Below are 13512 nucleotides of genomic sequence, written 5' to 3' on the forward strand. Positions count from 1 at the left end.
CAGCGATCGAGAGCTTTGAAACTATTCTTTTGAACCTTTCCATAAAAATCCCGGAGCGACTCGTTGGTTTGTTGGAACATGTTCCACAGATCGGCATTCGAGGCGCCTCGAATCATAAATGTGGAATGGTGTTGTAAGAAGGCGGTCGTCAGCTCGTGGTAGCTTCCGATAGAGTTCGGTGGGAGCCGAGCGAACCATCCCAAAGCTTCGTGAGCTAGGTTCTCGACAAAGAGTTGACAGCAGCCAGCTTCGTATTCCTCTTCACTGAAGTGAGCTCGGCTTATAGCAAAACTCATAGAAGTCAGAAACGGCTTTGGGTCATCCAATCCATTGTACGGAGTGAATTTGAACTTGTTTACGTAACGAACACGAACGCGAGAGATCCTTGCAGTGAACGGCAAGCGCTGGACCTCTTCGAGTACTCGGTCGAGATTGGGGGCCGAGCTCGTTGCCCGGTGAACTCTCGAGGAGAGTTCTTGGACCATCATCTCAAGGCGCCGTATGGTTTCGTCCTTGAGATCTGCGTCGGTTTGTCGGCTCGGCAAAGTTGGGGTCGGCGGGCTTCCGCTTCGTCTCTGCGTTCGGTTTTGGATCTCGGATGGGACTTCTCTGGGGCGTTCTTCCATGGAGCCTACGATGATCGACGCTGGTGGGCGTCTATGGCTTTCGTAGCGTTTCTCTACGGATAGCGTCGCAGGGAGCGGTGGATTTGCGTGCTGTTCACCAGGGTCGTTCTCACTCCGGCGTTCGCTCCTTCGCTGCTTGAGCCTGCTAATTTGATTTTGCGACGCTTCCTGCGCTGCCACGATTGCTTCGAGCCGCTCGTTCGTTCGCGTTTCCTGACCATCGAGTCGATCGAGTATGACTTGCATCAGGTCGTCGAGTCCGTTCCTTTGGACGGGCAAAGCGTTGGGGCGAGCAGCATTAGAGTGAGCGGTAGTGTTGGTGAGCGCGGCGCTGGGGAGAGCGGCAGCGTTGGTGAGTGCAGCGCTGAGGAGAGCGGCGGCGTTAGTTACCAGCTGGTCGGTGACAGGTCCGGGTCCAACGTTTGTAGCTGCGAGGGGCTCGAGGGTCGCGTCGGGCGCTGTCGGAGGAATCGTGCTCGGCGAGGGGCCTTCGGTTGAGATCGCCGAAGAGGGTTGAGGCAGGACAGTTCGCGTTCTCGTTCGCCCCCATCGCTGCTCCGTCGGCTGCTCCATCGGCTGCTCCGTTGCTTCGTTGAGATCGTCGCTAGGGTTCGTCATTGATCTTGAAATTTCGAGGAAGTGAGGACCGTCGGTATTGATTCGTCAAAAAGAAGTGTTCTGCTCTTACCCCACGGTGGGCGCCAATTGTTTGTACTGAGGATTGCACAACACTAAATAAATATCGATTTTTGGGGAAAGAGAAGTTTGTTCTTTTATTAACGATAAGAATTCGAGGTCGTCACTAAAACGAGTCAAGATCGTGCTCGTCAGTTCACAGGAGAACTGGCAAGTGAGTCACGACGAGCTCGGAAGCTAACGAGAATTATACAGGAAACAGTAAATATGATTAGACACAAAGTTTTACTCTCGGGGTATTGTACGTGAGTCTGATGGATATTCTCCAGCGAGTACTGTTGCTTTATATAGTGGACTGTAGACCGAGGGTTCTCTAGGGTTTCCATCGGGAATTCCCGAGATTGCCCTTTACGAGTTACTAATGACTTTCATCCAATTTTGTCGGGCCGAAATCGCAATTATCTCGTCTTGTTGGGCCGCGGCATACTGGACGCAGCCCATATCCAACATATACGCACAAGTCACAAGAAGATGGAAACTGGAAAGACGCAGTGAACTGAAGTGGAAGAGACGAGACGGTTCGGTGAGGTCTCTTTAATTATCACTAGGTAGCTTTCTTTATTCTTGGTCTTGGAAATGTACAAAATATTTCTTTTCTTTTTTTTTTTGAATTTCCCAATTTTCATATCAAGAATAAACCGATAAATTGTGCTTGTCGCTAGTGGCTCGTTGGTAGCATTCAAGCATGGGTCAGTGCTTGTGACTACGAGCTCGAGTGATCGAGCACATTTACCAAACCAAAACAAAAAGAAAGAAAAAAAAAAGAATAAACCGATAACGAAAATGAAAGTCTAGTGAGAACATTTTCATCTTATGAGTCTTGATATTTTGGAAACTCTCTTATACAGTATATTCTTTTGAAAAAGGCTAGGGAACTTTTGAGCAATTAAAATAGTTTGTTTTCTTTTGTAAAACCAAAACATGTTCATCTTAGATTCTACAGTTTCCTTGCCAACAAAAAAAATATTCTATTTTTAAATATAGAAATCAAATTGTTGACCGGAGAAATATATATAGGATTGCAACATAAAAATATATATTGAATTCAAAATCTTAAACCCACAAAATATAGATGAGCCAAAATCTGAAAAAAGCAACAAAGTTTGGAGCAAGTAGAACAAACTGAAAGGTAAAACACAAGACAAACAAAGTGACAACACTACATTTCTTTCAAAAAGTAATCCCAAACTGCTTTCAGACAATCTTTCAGCATGTCTGAAACACATTTCTTCTCCACATTTTCCTCCTGAAATTGTAAACATAATAACTATTGTCACTTGTTGACCATCACTATAATTAGAAGAACATGTCTTAAAAAAAAGAAGAGGAAGATCTTACCTTTAGTAGTATAGTGCTCAAAGCTTTTAATTTGATATTCACTTCCCTTGAGGTACCTCCAATTCCAGTACGGAAATCATATCGATCAGCCTCTCGAATTTGAAGCCTCAGAGTTTGGTTTATGTACGTAGTAGTTGCAGTATGCCAAACACCACAAACCCTATATCGATCCGCGCAAGAATTTTGCCCAAGCGGCCACCTTAACCCACCTGTCACAGTTTGATCTATCTCCGCTGAATCAGTCAATTCTTTAAGACTCTTAATCTCATTCTCCTGGATACAATCAAAGAGGCATATTTCACATCTTTAACATATCACTTGTTTAATATATCATTCATCTCATTTTCTTGGATACTAAGTATGGAACATACAAAGTCAACTCACAGAGAGATTGGTTAATGTCTCTTTTGAGTCAACTAGCAACCTCATGTCAAGATCTTGATCAAGGCATGAGACGTCAAGATTTAAGTGCCTCAAAGCATTAAGCTCTGCCTGAATAAAAAAAGCAAACAAAAGCTTCAATATGATTCTCTGAAAATGTGGTAAGAGAGAAGACGAAAAAAGACTTACCTTGTAAAAGTTGAGTCGTTTATGCTTTTGGTCCACCATACATTTACAAGAGATGGTTATATCAGGACGAGTGTTGTCTGATACCTAATTATGAAAACCAGAAACCAAGCCTCAAAAATCTTTAAAACTAAATTATGAACACAAATCATGAATCTTACAAAACAAAATTAAACCACCTTCACATGATACAACTCCTTGGGCTCTTCAACGCAGAATGCCATATTGTGTACTACTCCATAGCCAATGTTCTCGAAATAAGACTTTGGGACATTTGTACGAAAAGTTTTCTTCAATTTTTCCAAAATGCTTTGAGTTAACGGACCATCAGTTAGAGCTTCTGATGAACTAACACTGCATCAATTTGATAAGATTGGAACTGGTAAACTCGTTTATTCGACATAGCAAAAACTCCTTATGCCTAAAATGATGTTTAACATGATAGCTCTCTAGCTAACAGACTCAACTATAGATTCCAAGCTGTCAACACATTACAATGCTCTTATACCAACACAAGTCTTATTACTAACCAACCATGTAAAACAGAGTTTGTGTGTCGTTTGTGTCTGAAAAAAATCAAAAATAGATGGAAAAGTAAATAGTTCTTTTTTTACCCATGGAAGACAACTTTTCCAAATCGAACTATCAGTCTGGGTTTGACATCCTCTGATTTATAACGTAGCAACGTCTTCTTTGCCCTATCAAATCCCATTATAAGATCATCTTCCACCTTCTCTGTTACCCACAACCATGGAGTTTCCAATTTTCCAATCTCACTCTTCGCTAAGATTACCAATGATTTTTCTTCAGCGTCTTTCCTCCATAATGAAGAAACAGGCACCAGTTGAAAGTTGTTGTCCTCTGATTCTGAACAAACGAGAAACCATCTAGTAATGCAATCCTTCGCGTAGATGATCTTTGTATTAGCACTCGCGAGGTTTTTATTAAGCTTCGGACGTAGAGAAGGTGGAACAGAGGATGCTCTCATTCCTACATTTTCATGCCGTTTATGTGGTGGTACGTAAGACATATTCTCTGAATAAAAAAAAAACATATACAAGAAAAATTTAGACCTTAATGCCAAAACAAAAAGCATGTGTCCGAGCCACGAGTATGAAAAGAAGTAACAAAAAGCGTACCTTGTAACAGCTCAAGCACCTGTTTAGATACTCACATGAAGAACAAGGATCACAGAAGAGGAAACAGAAAAGGCGCAGTGTAACTGAAGTGGAAGAGACGTGACGGTTTGGTTTATTTATCAGTAGCACTTTAGTCTTGGAAATGTGCATAATATTAAATTTAACATACATATCATGATGACTCATAAAGTTTAATTAGAACAGTTTCATTTTATGATTAAAAAAAAAAAAAAAAAAATTCTTTTCTTCTATAAAATTTGTAGCAAAATTAGTTGGTTGTATTCTATGCATTTCAAATACTAAACTCATTATTCTACTCTTAACCACTAGAAAAACAAAAAGAAAATGAATTAAAACAAATAATGTGAAATGGAATAAACAGTTTTTGAGGAACAAAAGAAAATATGCAGAGGAAAAACAAAATAATATATGGTAACCAAACAATAACAATATCTTTAAAATTTATATTAAATAGAAAATAAATCAGATTTCAATGAAAAATACTAATACTACTTTTAATTTTTAATGTGTATACATTATAATGAATTTTACATTTGATTTTAAAACAAAATTTATGAATTTAATTTATATATTTCGTCTTAAATATTAACTATTGAAATTAACCTAAAAATAAAATTTTAAGAGTAATTTAAAATATTTTTTAGTTTTTGTATAAACATCTCTTAACTTTATTTTACTATTCATACAATATTCAAATAAAGCTTTAGAATTAATTTAACATAAAATTCATATCAAAAATAGTTTTTCATATATTTATCTAGATCATTGTTTAGGTCGTTTGAAGTCTAACTAGTATTGTTAGAAAATATAAACAACATAAACCAAAATTCAAGTAATTATTTTTAATTTATCTCTACTGTGAAAATATTTTGAAAATTTGTTGATCAAATGTTTTTATTTGCCAGCCCAAATTTTACCTTGGTTTATTAAAAAATCAGTTTTTTTTTTGTTCTAATCAAAAATTTAACCTACCACAAAAGATACATAACTGTTTTGTTGACAAAAAAAAGATACATAAACTGTTCTAAACACAGTTTAGATTATTGTCGAGGTAGTTTTTAGACGTTACATGTCAACCATAACGATTATTTTGTATTTTTTAGATTATATATTAACTATATATATTTGGACCGTTTTAAACGACTATCAACATTCGTGTGTCTGCTTCGATCATATATGTAAAGTTAACTGATAAAAAGTAGATTGTCTAACTTTACATATGTTTTAATTATATATTTTATACGAACCTTTAAGATCGGTACGTGCTAGTAATCTGACAATTTTTTACTTTATTTATTTTAATTAAGCACTTTTCTACGATAAGCTTTTAGATCGGTACGTGTAAGTAATCTGACAATTTGTTTACTTTATCTATTTTAGTTAAGCATTTTATACGATAACTTTTTAGATTAATATATGCTAATAATTTGACAATTTTTTTACTTTATATGTTCTAACTAATTATCTTATACGATAAGTATTATATCTATACTTATTAATCATCCAAAGATTTGTTTCTATACACCGGATACATCCCATTTACAGTATAACACAGCTCACTCGAGATACGTTATAATTAATATGAAGTGTTTAAGGAAAATATAGACGAATACAAACAGATTTATAATTTTAATAGGTAAAATTAACATATTGACAACTCATACAACACAAATTTAAAAGTAGAAAAAAATATTCAACTTTATATTTTTGCAAATTTTGTTTCTTTTATAGAATAAAACCGAATTTTATTCATTTTAATTGCAGAAAATTAATTGTAGAATTAAAATTGTTGACCAGAAAAAAATTATAGTATTGAAAGAAAAAAAAATTAAGATATTTTTTCATTCCAACTTTATTTTTCCCCAAAAAATATTAGAGAAAGGAAAATTAAATTCAATAATTCCAAAACATAAAACGTACAAAAAAGTTAATGATAAAAAAAACGTCTAGAAATCAAAAATATAAAATACAAAAGAAAAAAAAAAAGAGAGAGAGAGACAGCGTGGAGAGTAAAGCTATTGGTAGCATGGCTGCAACAGAAGGCCAAGTGTTTGGTTTTACAAATTTATTTTAACTCTTTGTGTTAATTAACCCAATTAGCCCTTTCCTCCTTCAGGGTTTATTTAACTTCCCCTTTCTCGTTTCCTCTCTTTTCTTTTTCTCTTAAACCACTCTCTTGCTCTTCCTCCTGAACCCACCAAAAAAAAAAAAAAATCACACTCCTAAAATTGTTGTTTGCTGATTTTTTTTCTCAAGAGTTTGTTTTAATGAAGAGGCGCTTAACGAGTACGAATTCCTCTTCTTCTTCTCCATCTTCCTCTGTTTCTTCTTCTACTACTACTTCCTCACCTATTCAATCGGAGACTCCACGGCCTAAACGAGCCAACAAGAGGGCTAAGAAGCCTTCTCCTTCTGATGATAAAACGACTAACCCGACAAGCCCTGCTTCCACCAGACGCAGCTCTATCTACAGAGGAGTCACTAGGTTTTTGGTCTAATTAAACGATTTGGTTTCTCTTCAGATTGGATTTGTTTTTTTTTTTTTTTCTTGTGAAACTGCATTTGTGATATTTTGCATGTTTGATTGTGTGATTGTATAGACATAGATGGACTGGGAGATTCGAGGCTCATCTTTGGGACAAAAGCTCTTGGAATTCGATTCAGAACAAGAAAGGCAAACAAGGTTTGGTCTATTTTTTTTTTTTTTAATTAAACAACACTTGTTCTGTTTTGATAAAGATCTGATTTTTTTAACTGATAAAGTTTGATTCTTTTATTTTGTTGATGTTTGATCTCAACTTCGTCACTGCCCCATCTGCAATTTCTTCCTCTACTCATCAGTTTATCTGGGTATGTTGCTCTAATTCTCTTAAACCATATAGATCAGTTTGTGTTTTTTTTTTTTTTTGGGTTTAACCAAATTGAAAAAAAGAGAAGAGGGGTGGATTTGGTCAGAAGAAGAATCTCAACTGCTTCACGCGTAATTGCAGGAGCATATGACAGCGAAGAAGCAGCAGCACATACGTACGATCTGGCTGCTCTCAAGTACTGGGGACCCGATACCATCTTGAATTTTCCGGTAAACCCCAAAAAACAGCTTAAATCAGATTGATGGGTTTTGATGATGCATGTTGTTATAGAATTAGTTTGGTGGTTGTGGAAATTAAATAAAAATTTGTTTCTTGGGACGAAGCAGGCAGAGACGTATACAAAGGAGTTGGAGGAAATGCAGAGAGTGACAAAGGAAGAATATTTGGCTTCTCTCCGCCGCCAGAGCAGTGGTTTCTCTAGAGGCGTCTCTAAATATCGCGGCGTCGCTAGGTTCCTTTTTTCTCCTTTTTTTTTTTTCTTTTCTTTTTTATTATTTTAATTTTTGGAATTTATAAACCAAAATGAGAAATATATTTTTCTGGATATCTGAATAAGAGAATTAATTATAGGAAAATATGTTTATGACTTTTTTTAAGAAATCATGAGGATTTGCTTTTAGAATATTCTCTCTTTTTAAAACTTATTTTTTTATCATAATTAAGTTTGAGTACTTTCCTGCATATTGTTAAAAAATGTGATTCGATTTTTGAGAAATGTTTGTTTGTTTATTAAACTTTTATTTTGTAAAAACTAAAGAAAGTTTTATGATTATGTTACAGGCATCACCATAACGGAAGATGGGAGGCTCGGATTGGAAGAGTGTTTGGAAACAAGTACTTGTACCTCGGCACCTACAGTACGTACCTCCTTTCCCTTTTTTTTATTTTATTAAATATTAGTTTGCATAATCGACTTTTTAATTAATAAATTACCGGACATAACGGGTCATTTAGTTTATTTAAAAAAATTACTAGCAGTATAATTTTTGTAGGTATAAAATAGAGTGATAATGTTTAAACTGGGGTTTAAGAATTTGTTTAGTTAGACTTAGAGTGTAACTGATAGACAATTAGAATAATGTTAATGGCAAGGCAGTGGGGTTTGAATTACTCACGTGAGCCGAGAGTTTTGACATCATGTCCCTTCAGCTCACCCTAATTGATCTTTTTCTAAAGAAAACTTTAATCAATTCAACTTTTGTTTTATAACTTTTTTTAATTACCTGATCTCTGCATAATTTACCTTTTAAATTCTGCATTTTATGTGGATCCGATACTCTGAATACAAAAATTGTTAACTCTGCACAAGGAATATTAACAACTCTTTACTGAGTAAAGTTAATTATACTAGTATTTGTTTTGTTTTGCTGACTCGTTACCGGGTCCTTAGACTAGTACGTGACCTAATAATCTTCAACAAATCTCCTATTTTTTTTTAGTAATTCGGGATTCAGATTTTGCAAGAATATAGGCACTTAGGCAGTATTCTATATAACAAAGATACATATCATTCATTCTTTATTTTATACAAAACAAAAGAAAATATTTTTATTGTTTTGAAAAAGAGAGTAGTCAAAAAGCATAACTCCAAAATAACAAATTAGATGTGAAACTGCTGTATAAGAATAATAGTGTAAGTTACAAGTGTAGAGGCGCGTGTAGCGCGTAGGTCACGTGATAACACGCTCACTTCATAAAATGACAAAATAGTTCAGAGAGGGGTTAGGANAGATAATTGAGCGTTTTAACCTAGTTATAATTTTTTTTTTTTTTTTTTTTTTTTTTAAGTTTCTTATTTAAATTGATTTAAGAGTTGAGACTGTTCTCAGTAGGAGTCACGAGCCCTCACGTGCATCTCTCTCTCTCAAGTCTCAACCATATCTTTCATCTTTGTCCTCCGAACAAAATCTGGGTCTTCTTTATTATCTTCTTCTTTTTTTATAATAATTGTCTTTCTCTACCTTCTACTTTAGAAAGCTACCTAACTTGCAACTTAATAGTAATATGGGTTCTAATTAGAGCTTAGAGTTGACACACTAGGTAGGTGTTTATTTTATTGTTAAGTAATTTAGTAATCGTACGTTCGTGTATTATTCTATATACAAATTATTGGAATTAGTTTAAGTTATAGTACAAGTTTGGACTCTTTTAGTGTTATAGAGCGGCGCAGTTGAGGAGAAATGGTCTCATACACGTCTCACACAATTCGTGTAACCCTAGTTGTCCCTACGAAACACGTCACTCAGTTCTTGTATTGATTTTTTTTTTTTCTTTTGTCTTTTATTAGGTATCATAAATTCTTAACTTTTTTAAATGTTGAAACGACAAAAAAATTAAACACTTCTTTTAACACTTGTTTGGGCTTATTTGGTTGTAGCACTTGCCAAGTATGTGAGAAAGATAACACTGTCTCTGTTTGCGTTGTCTTAATTTAGAAGTTCTTTACTTATAATGTTCCTAATTTATTGGTTTTACAGATACGCAGGAGGAAGCTGCAGCGGCTTATGACATGGCAGCCATAGAGTATCGAGGTGCCAATGCGGTTACTAATTTCGACATTAGTAATTACATCGACCGGTTAAAGAAGAAAGGTGTTTTCCCGTTCCCTGTGAGCCAAGCTAACCATCAAGAAGAGGCTATACTTGCTGAAGCCAAACAAGAGATTGAAGCGAAAGAAGAGCCTACAGAAGAAGTGAAACAACAGTGCGTGGAAGAGCCACCACAAGTACAGAAAGAAGAGAAAGCAGAGCAGCAAGGAGAAGAGGTTGTGGGATATAAAGAAGAAGAGGCGGCGGTGGTCAATTGCTGCATAGACTCTTCAGCCATAATGGAAATGAATCGTTGTTCGGATGACAACGAGCTGGCTTGGAACTTCTGTATGATGGATTCAGGGTTTACTCCGTTCTTGACGGATCAGAATCTCTCAAATGAGAATCCTATCGAGTATCCAGAGCTTTTCAATGAGTTAGCATTTGAGGAGAACATTGACTTCATGTTCGAGGAAGGGAAGAACGAGTGCTTGGGGTTGGGAAATCTGGATTGTTGCGAGGTTGTGGTGGGAAGAGAGAGCCCAACTTCTTCGTCTTCACCTTTGTCTTGCTTTTCTACCGACTCTGCTTCATCAACGACAACAACAACAGCAACAACAACCTCTGTTTCTTGTAACTATTCTGTCTGAGAGAGAGCTATGTATTCTAGTTTGAATTTCTGCTTCTTCTTCTTCTTCTTTCTTCTTCTATCTTCTTATGTTGAGTTCTGCTAGGGTTTGTATTTTCATTTCAGGGCTAGTTCGTTGGTTCTGAATAATCAATGTATTTGCCCCTTTTCTAGCTCTCTTTTCTTTTCTAATGTTACAATTAGTTAAGATAAGTAAACATCCTAAACAAACCGAAACAGAGAAGTGGATTTAGTTCACTTAAGTATTCGGTTGTATTCAACCAAAGACAACAAGGAGGCTAAGTAAGATGCCTATCAATTTTTCAGGCATTTATACAAAGAGAAAGAGTTTCAAAGAATCTTAGACAAAGAGAAGGTTTCAAAGGTAATACTTAAGAGTGGAAAATATGGGTCTCTTTTGTTTCATTTTGGCTCGGAAATATAATACATCGTTTAAAGATTTTTTTTTTTTTGCTTTTTAATATTGTAAAAAGTTTGATAGTACAATTGGTAGTGTAGAAAAATTAGCAGTTTTGATAAAATTGACATTGAAATCCAAAAAACATATGGGAAAGTCGCAGGAGTTTTTATCTTGCTCATTTGGTTCTTTAGATAATAGAGAGTAGGGTGTGGAGCATAAATAAGCAGATAGTTCAATATAATAATATGATACATGATAAAATTCTTGAAAACATTTCACCCACAATAAGTCTAAGCAGCAAGCTACTGATCACACAGTACATATTTTTTAAGGCTTTAAAATACATAACTAAGAAACATGACAGTTTAAGGTTTTAGCAGCACCAGTCTTATGCTTTTAAGTAGCTTATATTAATTAGATAGATAATGATACCACCGGCAAGCTAGCTTTTTAAAAACCTTTAATTATTCAAGAAGGTGGAAGGTAATGATGTCAGAGGCAGAAGGTGCATGAAGGGCATGGTTGGGGTAATGGTGGTGATGGTTCTGGTGGTAACGAAGTGCGTAAGCACGCGACCCTTCGATTTGATATCCAAGAACTGAGTCGTAATCTCCTCCATTGTCTACTAGTCCATAGTGAGGATCTTCGGCTCTTAGTTCCTAATTAAATTCACCAAAACATATTTTAAGCCATATTTCAAATAACTAAGTCCAACACTGTTAAATTCGAAATGACATGACATGTCTGATAAGACTGATATAGAACACATAAGAATGACTGGTCAATCTACACTACATTTTTCCCATTCGGTAGTATTTTGATTAGAAGAATCAAGAGAAAACATAAGAGTGACTGGTCAATCTACACTACATTTCTATTCTTTTAATCATTGGCTACATGCATGTACATAGTATGCATAAAAACAACATGTAAGGGAAACAAAAAGAGATATTACCAGCTCATGTATGAGATTCTTTTGTATGTCTTGTTGACTTTTGTTCTGCAATTGTTGTAAACCACGAGAGAAACTATTAAAATACCGAAATTATTACGCGATCACCATATTATATGCTTACTGTTACCTTTATCCATTAGCTTAAACACAAAAACGAGATCATTTTCTTAGAAAAGTGTTATCAACAGTTTGAGCAAGTGCGTAATTCAATTTAACACAAAATTGTTGAGACAAATAATATGCTAAAATGGGAAAGTGAGTGGACAGAAGATGTGACCTTTTTCTTGGTGGTCTCGATCTGGTTTCCAAGGGATTTAATCTGTATAATTAACATAAAGATTAATTTTTAAAAATTTCGTTTACACATATTATCCAACAGTAAACAAAATGTTTCCTTTTAAAACACAACAACAACAGCCATAGTTAAACTCAAAAACTAATGTGTGAGTATATAGGAATAATTAAAACCCTAGCTAGATAAGAGCAAAATCAATATAAATAAGAACCTTGCGCTCACGAACGAGTTTGAAAGTGTTTTCCATTTCATCCTCAAGACGACGCAACTCGTGATAATCAAGTTCCTCCAAACACTCACCGAGCCTCTGCCTACAATTTTTACAAATTATATATCAAAAATAATAATTTGTGTTTGCAATCCAAAGTTATGTTTTAAGTGACATAGATGAGATCAAGAGAGAGAAACAAATACTTGATCTGAGTCCGGAGATTTCTATTTGTCTCCAACAGTTTCCTCTTGGTTTCTTGCATTCTCTGCGACAAACACATCACAAATTTTACCAACCATACAAAAAAAAACACATATCAAGATTCAAGAACAAGAAGAAGGATCTAAGAGGGAACAAAACCTCATATTGAGTGCTCCAAACATCGACTTCAGAAATTGATTGGTACAGATCTACGATCTCCTTTGTTCTATAGCCAACACAATCACCCAAATGAAAGGAGTCGTTAATTAATTAGAAGATAACAAAGCAGTTTAGTAGTTCAAATTAAGAGTGGGGTAATTATAAGAGAGATCCGCGTACGTACGTGGTGTTAGGGCTGATATACTCATGAAGCTTGTTGGAGCTAGAGAACATGATAATCGAAACCCTAGCATCACACAAAACCGTGAGCTCATGTGCTTTCTTGAACAAACCATTTCTTCTCTTCGAATACGTCACTTGTCTGTTCGTCTGGTTCTCTATCCTCTTGATCTGGATCTTTCCTCTCGCCATCTTCTTTCTTTTTTCTTCTCTACTTTTGTCTTAAATCTTTTGATGAAGAGATTTGGTGGAGAGAGGACAAAGAGATATAATAAGAAGAAAGAAATGAAATAGAAAGAGAGAGATAGAGTTGAAGAAGTAAAGGGTCCACTTGATTTACTAAAAATAGAAAGTATTGCCGAATCCATGAAAGGAGAGTTCAGAAGGTGATGAAAACTAAGTGATAAATTTGCCTATTGTGTAAAGTGGTTTATTGTTAATTACAAGACACTGCTTAAATCAACGGACATCGATGGTTGTATAGATTACAAGACACTGCTTAAATCAATTGTCACGACTCACTAGGTGTGAAAGAGAGAGGGGACCAAAGCTATCAACTGGTTTAGTTTGCTTTCCGTCCATTTTATTAACGGAGCACCGTTAGTGTCGACTCTTTATAGCGTTTACAACGGTGACATGCTCAACGGCGTTTGTAAACGTCAAATCAGTGCAGGTGG

The 13512-nt window shown here is 35.5% G+C and overlaps 3 protein-coding genes across 4 annotated transcripts; 1 reads left to right on the forward strand and 2 right to left on the reverse strand.

The window, feature by feature from the left end:
- Positions 2408-4279, reverse strand: LOC104712030. Its single transcript, XM_010428821.2, has 6 exons — positions 3842-4279; positions 3407-3581; positions 3231-3314; positions 3045-3152; positions 2661-2933; positions 2408-2568 (listed from the first exon to the last, which is right to left on the reverse strand). Exons 1-6 carry the CDS (start codon positions 4255-4257, stop codon positions 2482-2484), a joined length of 1143 nt encoding a protein of 380 aa, XP_010427123.1. The 5' UTR covers positions 4258-4279; the 3' UTR covers positions 2408-2481.
- On the forward strand, positions 6512-10602 carry LOC104712032 (ethylene-responsive transcription factor WRI1). 2 transcript variants are annotated; one of them, XM_010428822.2, is made up of 7 exons: positions 6512-6872; positions 6988-7070; positions 7229-7237; positions 7378-7466; positions 7581-7708; positions 8038-8114; positions 9735-10602. In XM_010428822.2, the coding sequence occupies exons 1-7, from the start codon at positions 6655-6657 to the stop codon at positions 10433-10435; spliced, it is 1305 nt and encodes a 434-aa protein (XP_010427124.1). In that variant the 5' UTR covers positions 6512-6654; the 3' UTR covers positions 10436-10602. The 2 variants fall into 2 exon arrangements, with proteins under 2 accessions (XP_010427124.1, XP_010427125.1); XM_010428823.2 differs by having other exon boundaries at positions 6513-6872; positions 7584-7708.
- LOC104712033 (floral homeotic protein APETALA 3-like) lies at positions 11044-13098 on the reverse strand. The gene is made up of 7 exons (XM_010428826.2): positions 12840-13098; positions 12656-12722; positions 12499-12560; positions 12296-12395; positions 12067-12108; positions 11790-11834; positions 11044-11493 (listed from the first exon to the last, which is right to left on the reverse strand). Exons 1-7 carry the CDS (start codon positions 13025-13027, stop codon positions 11299-11301), a joined length of 699 nt encoding a protein of 232 aa, XP_010427128.1. The 5' UTR covers positions 13028-13098; the 3' UTR covers positions 11044-11298.

The sequence above is a fragment of the Camelina sativa genome, chromosome 9, assembly GCF_000633955.1.
Source record: "Camelina sativa cultivar DH55 chromosome 9, Cs, whole genome shotgun sequence".
NCBI lineage: Eukaryota > Viridiplantae > Streptophyta > Magnoliopsida > Brassicales > Brassicaceae > Camelina > Camelina sativa.

Bases quoted from the DNA above. Each gene is read 5' to 3' on its own strand.
- LOC104712032 (XM_010428822.2), top strand. From the start codon at position 6,655: ATGAAGAGGCGCTTAACGAGTACGAATTCCTCTTCTTCTTCTCCATCT. The intron at 6,873-6,987 runs GTTTTTGGTCTA...GTGATTGTATAG, and splicing joins ATCTACAGAGGAGTCACTAG to ACATAGATGGACTGGGAGAT. The intron at 7,467-7,580 runs GTAAACCCCAAA...CTTGGGACGAAG, and splicing joins ATACCATCTTGAATTTTCCG to CAGGCAGAGACGTATACAAA.
- LOC104712030 (XM_010428821.2), bottom strand. From the start codon at position 4,257: ATGTCTTACGTACCACCACATAAACGGCATGAAAATGTAGGAATGAGA. The intron at 3,582-3,841 runs GTAAAAAAAGAA...AAATTGATGCAG, and splicing joins GGAAAAGTTGTCTTCCATGG to TGTTAGTTCATCAGAAGCTC. The intron at 3,315-3,406 runs GTGGTTTAATTT...TTTCATAATTAG, and splicing joins AGGAGTTGTATCATGTGAAG to GTATCAGACAACACTCGTCC.
- LOC104712033 (XM_010428826.2), bottom strand. From the start codon at position 13,027: ATGGCGAGAGGAAAGATCCAGATCAAGAGGATAGAGAACCAGACGAAC. The intron at 12,109-12,295 runs GTTCTTATTTAT...TTAATTATACAG, and splicing joins AACTCGTTCGTGAGCGCAAG to ATTAAATCCCTTGGAAACCA. The intron at 11,494-11,789 runs GTAATATCTCTT...GAATTTAATTAG, and splicing joins AGAATCTCATACATGAGCTG to GAACTAAGAGCCGAAGATCC.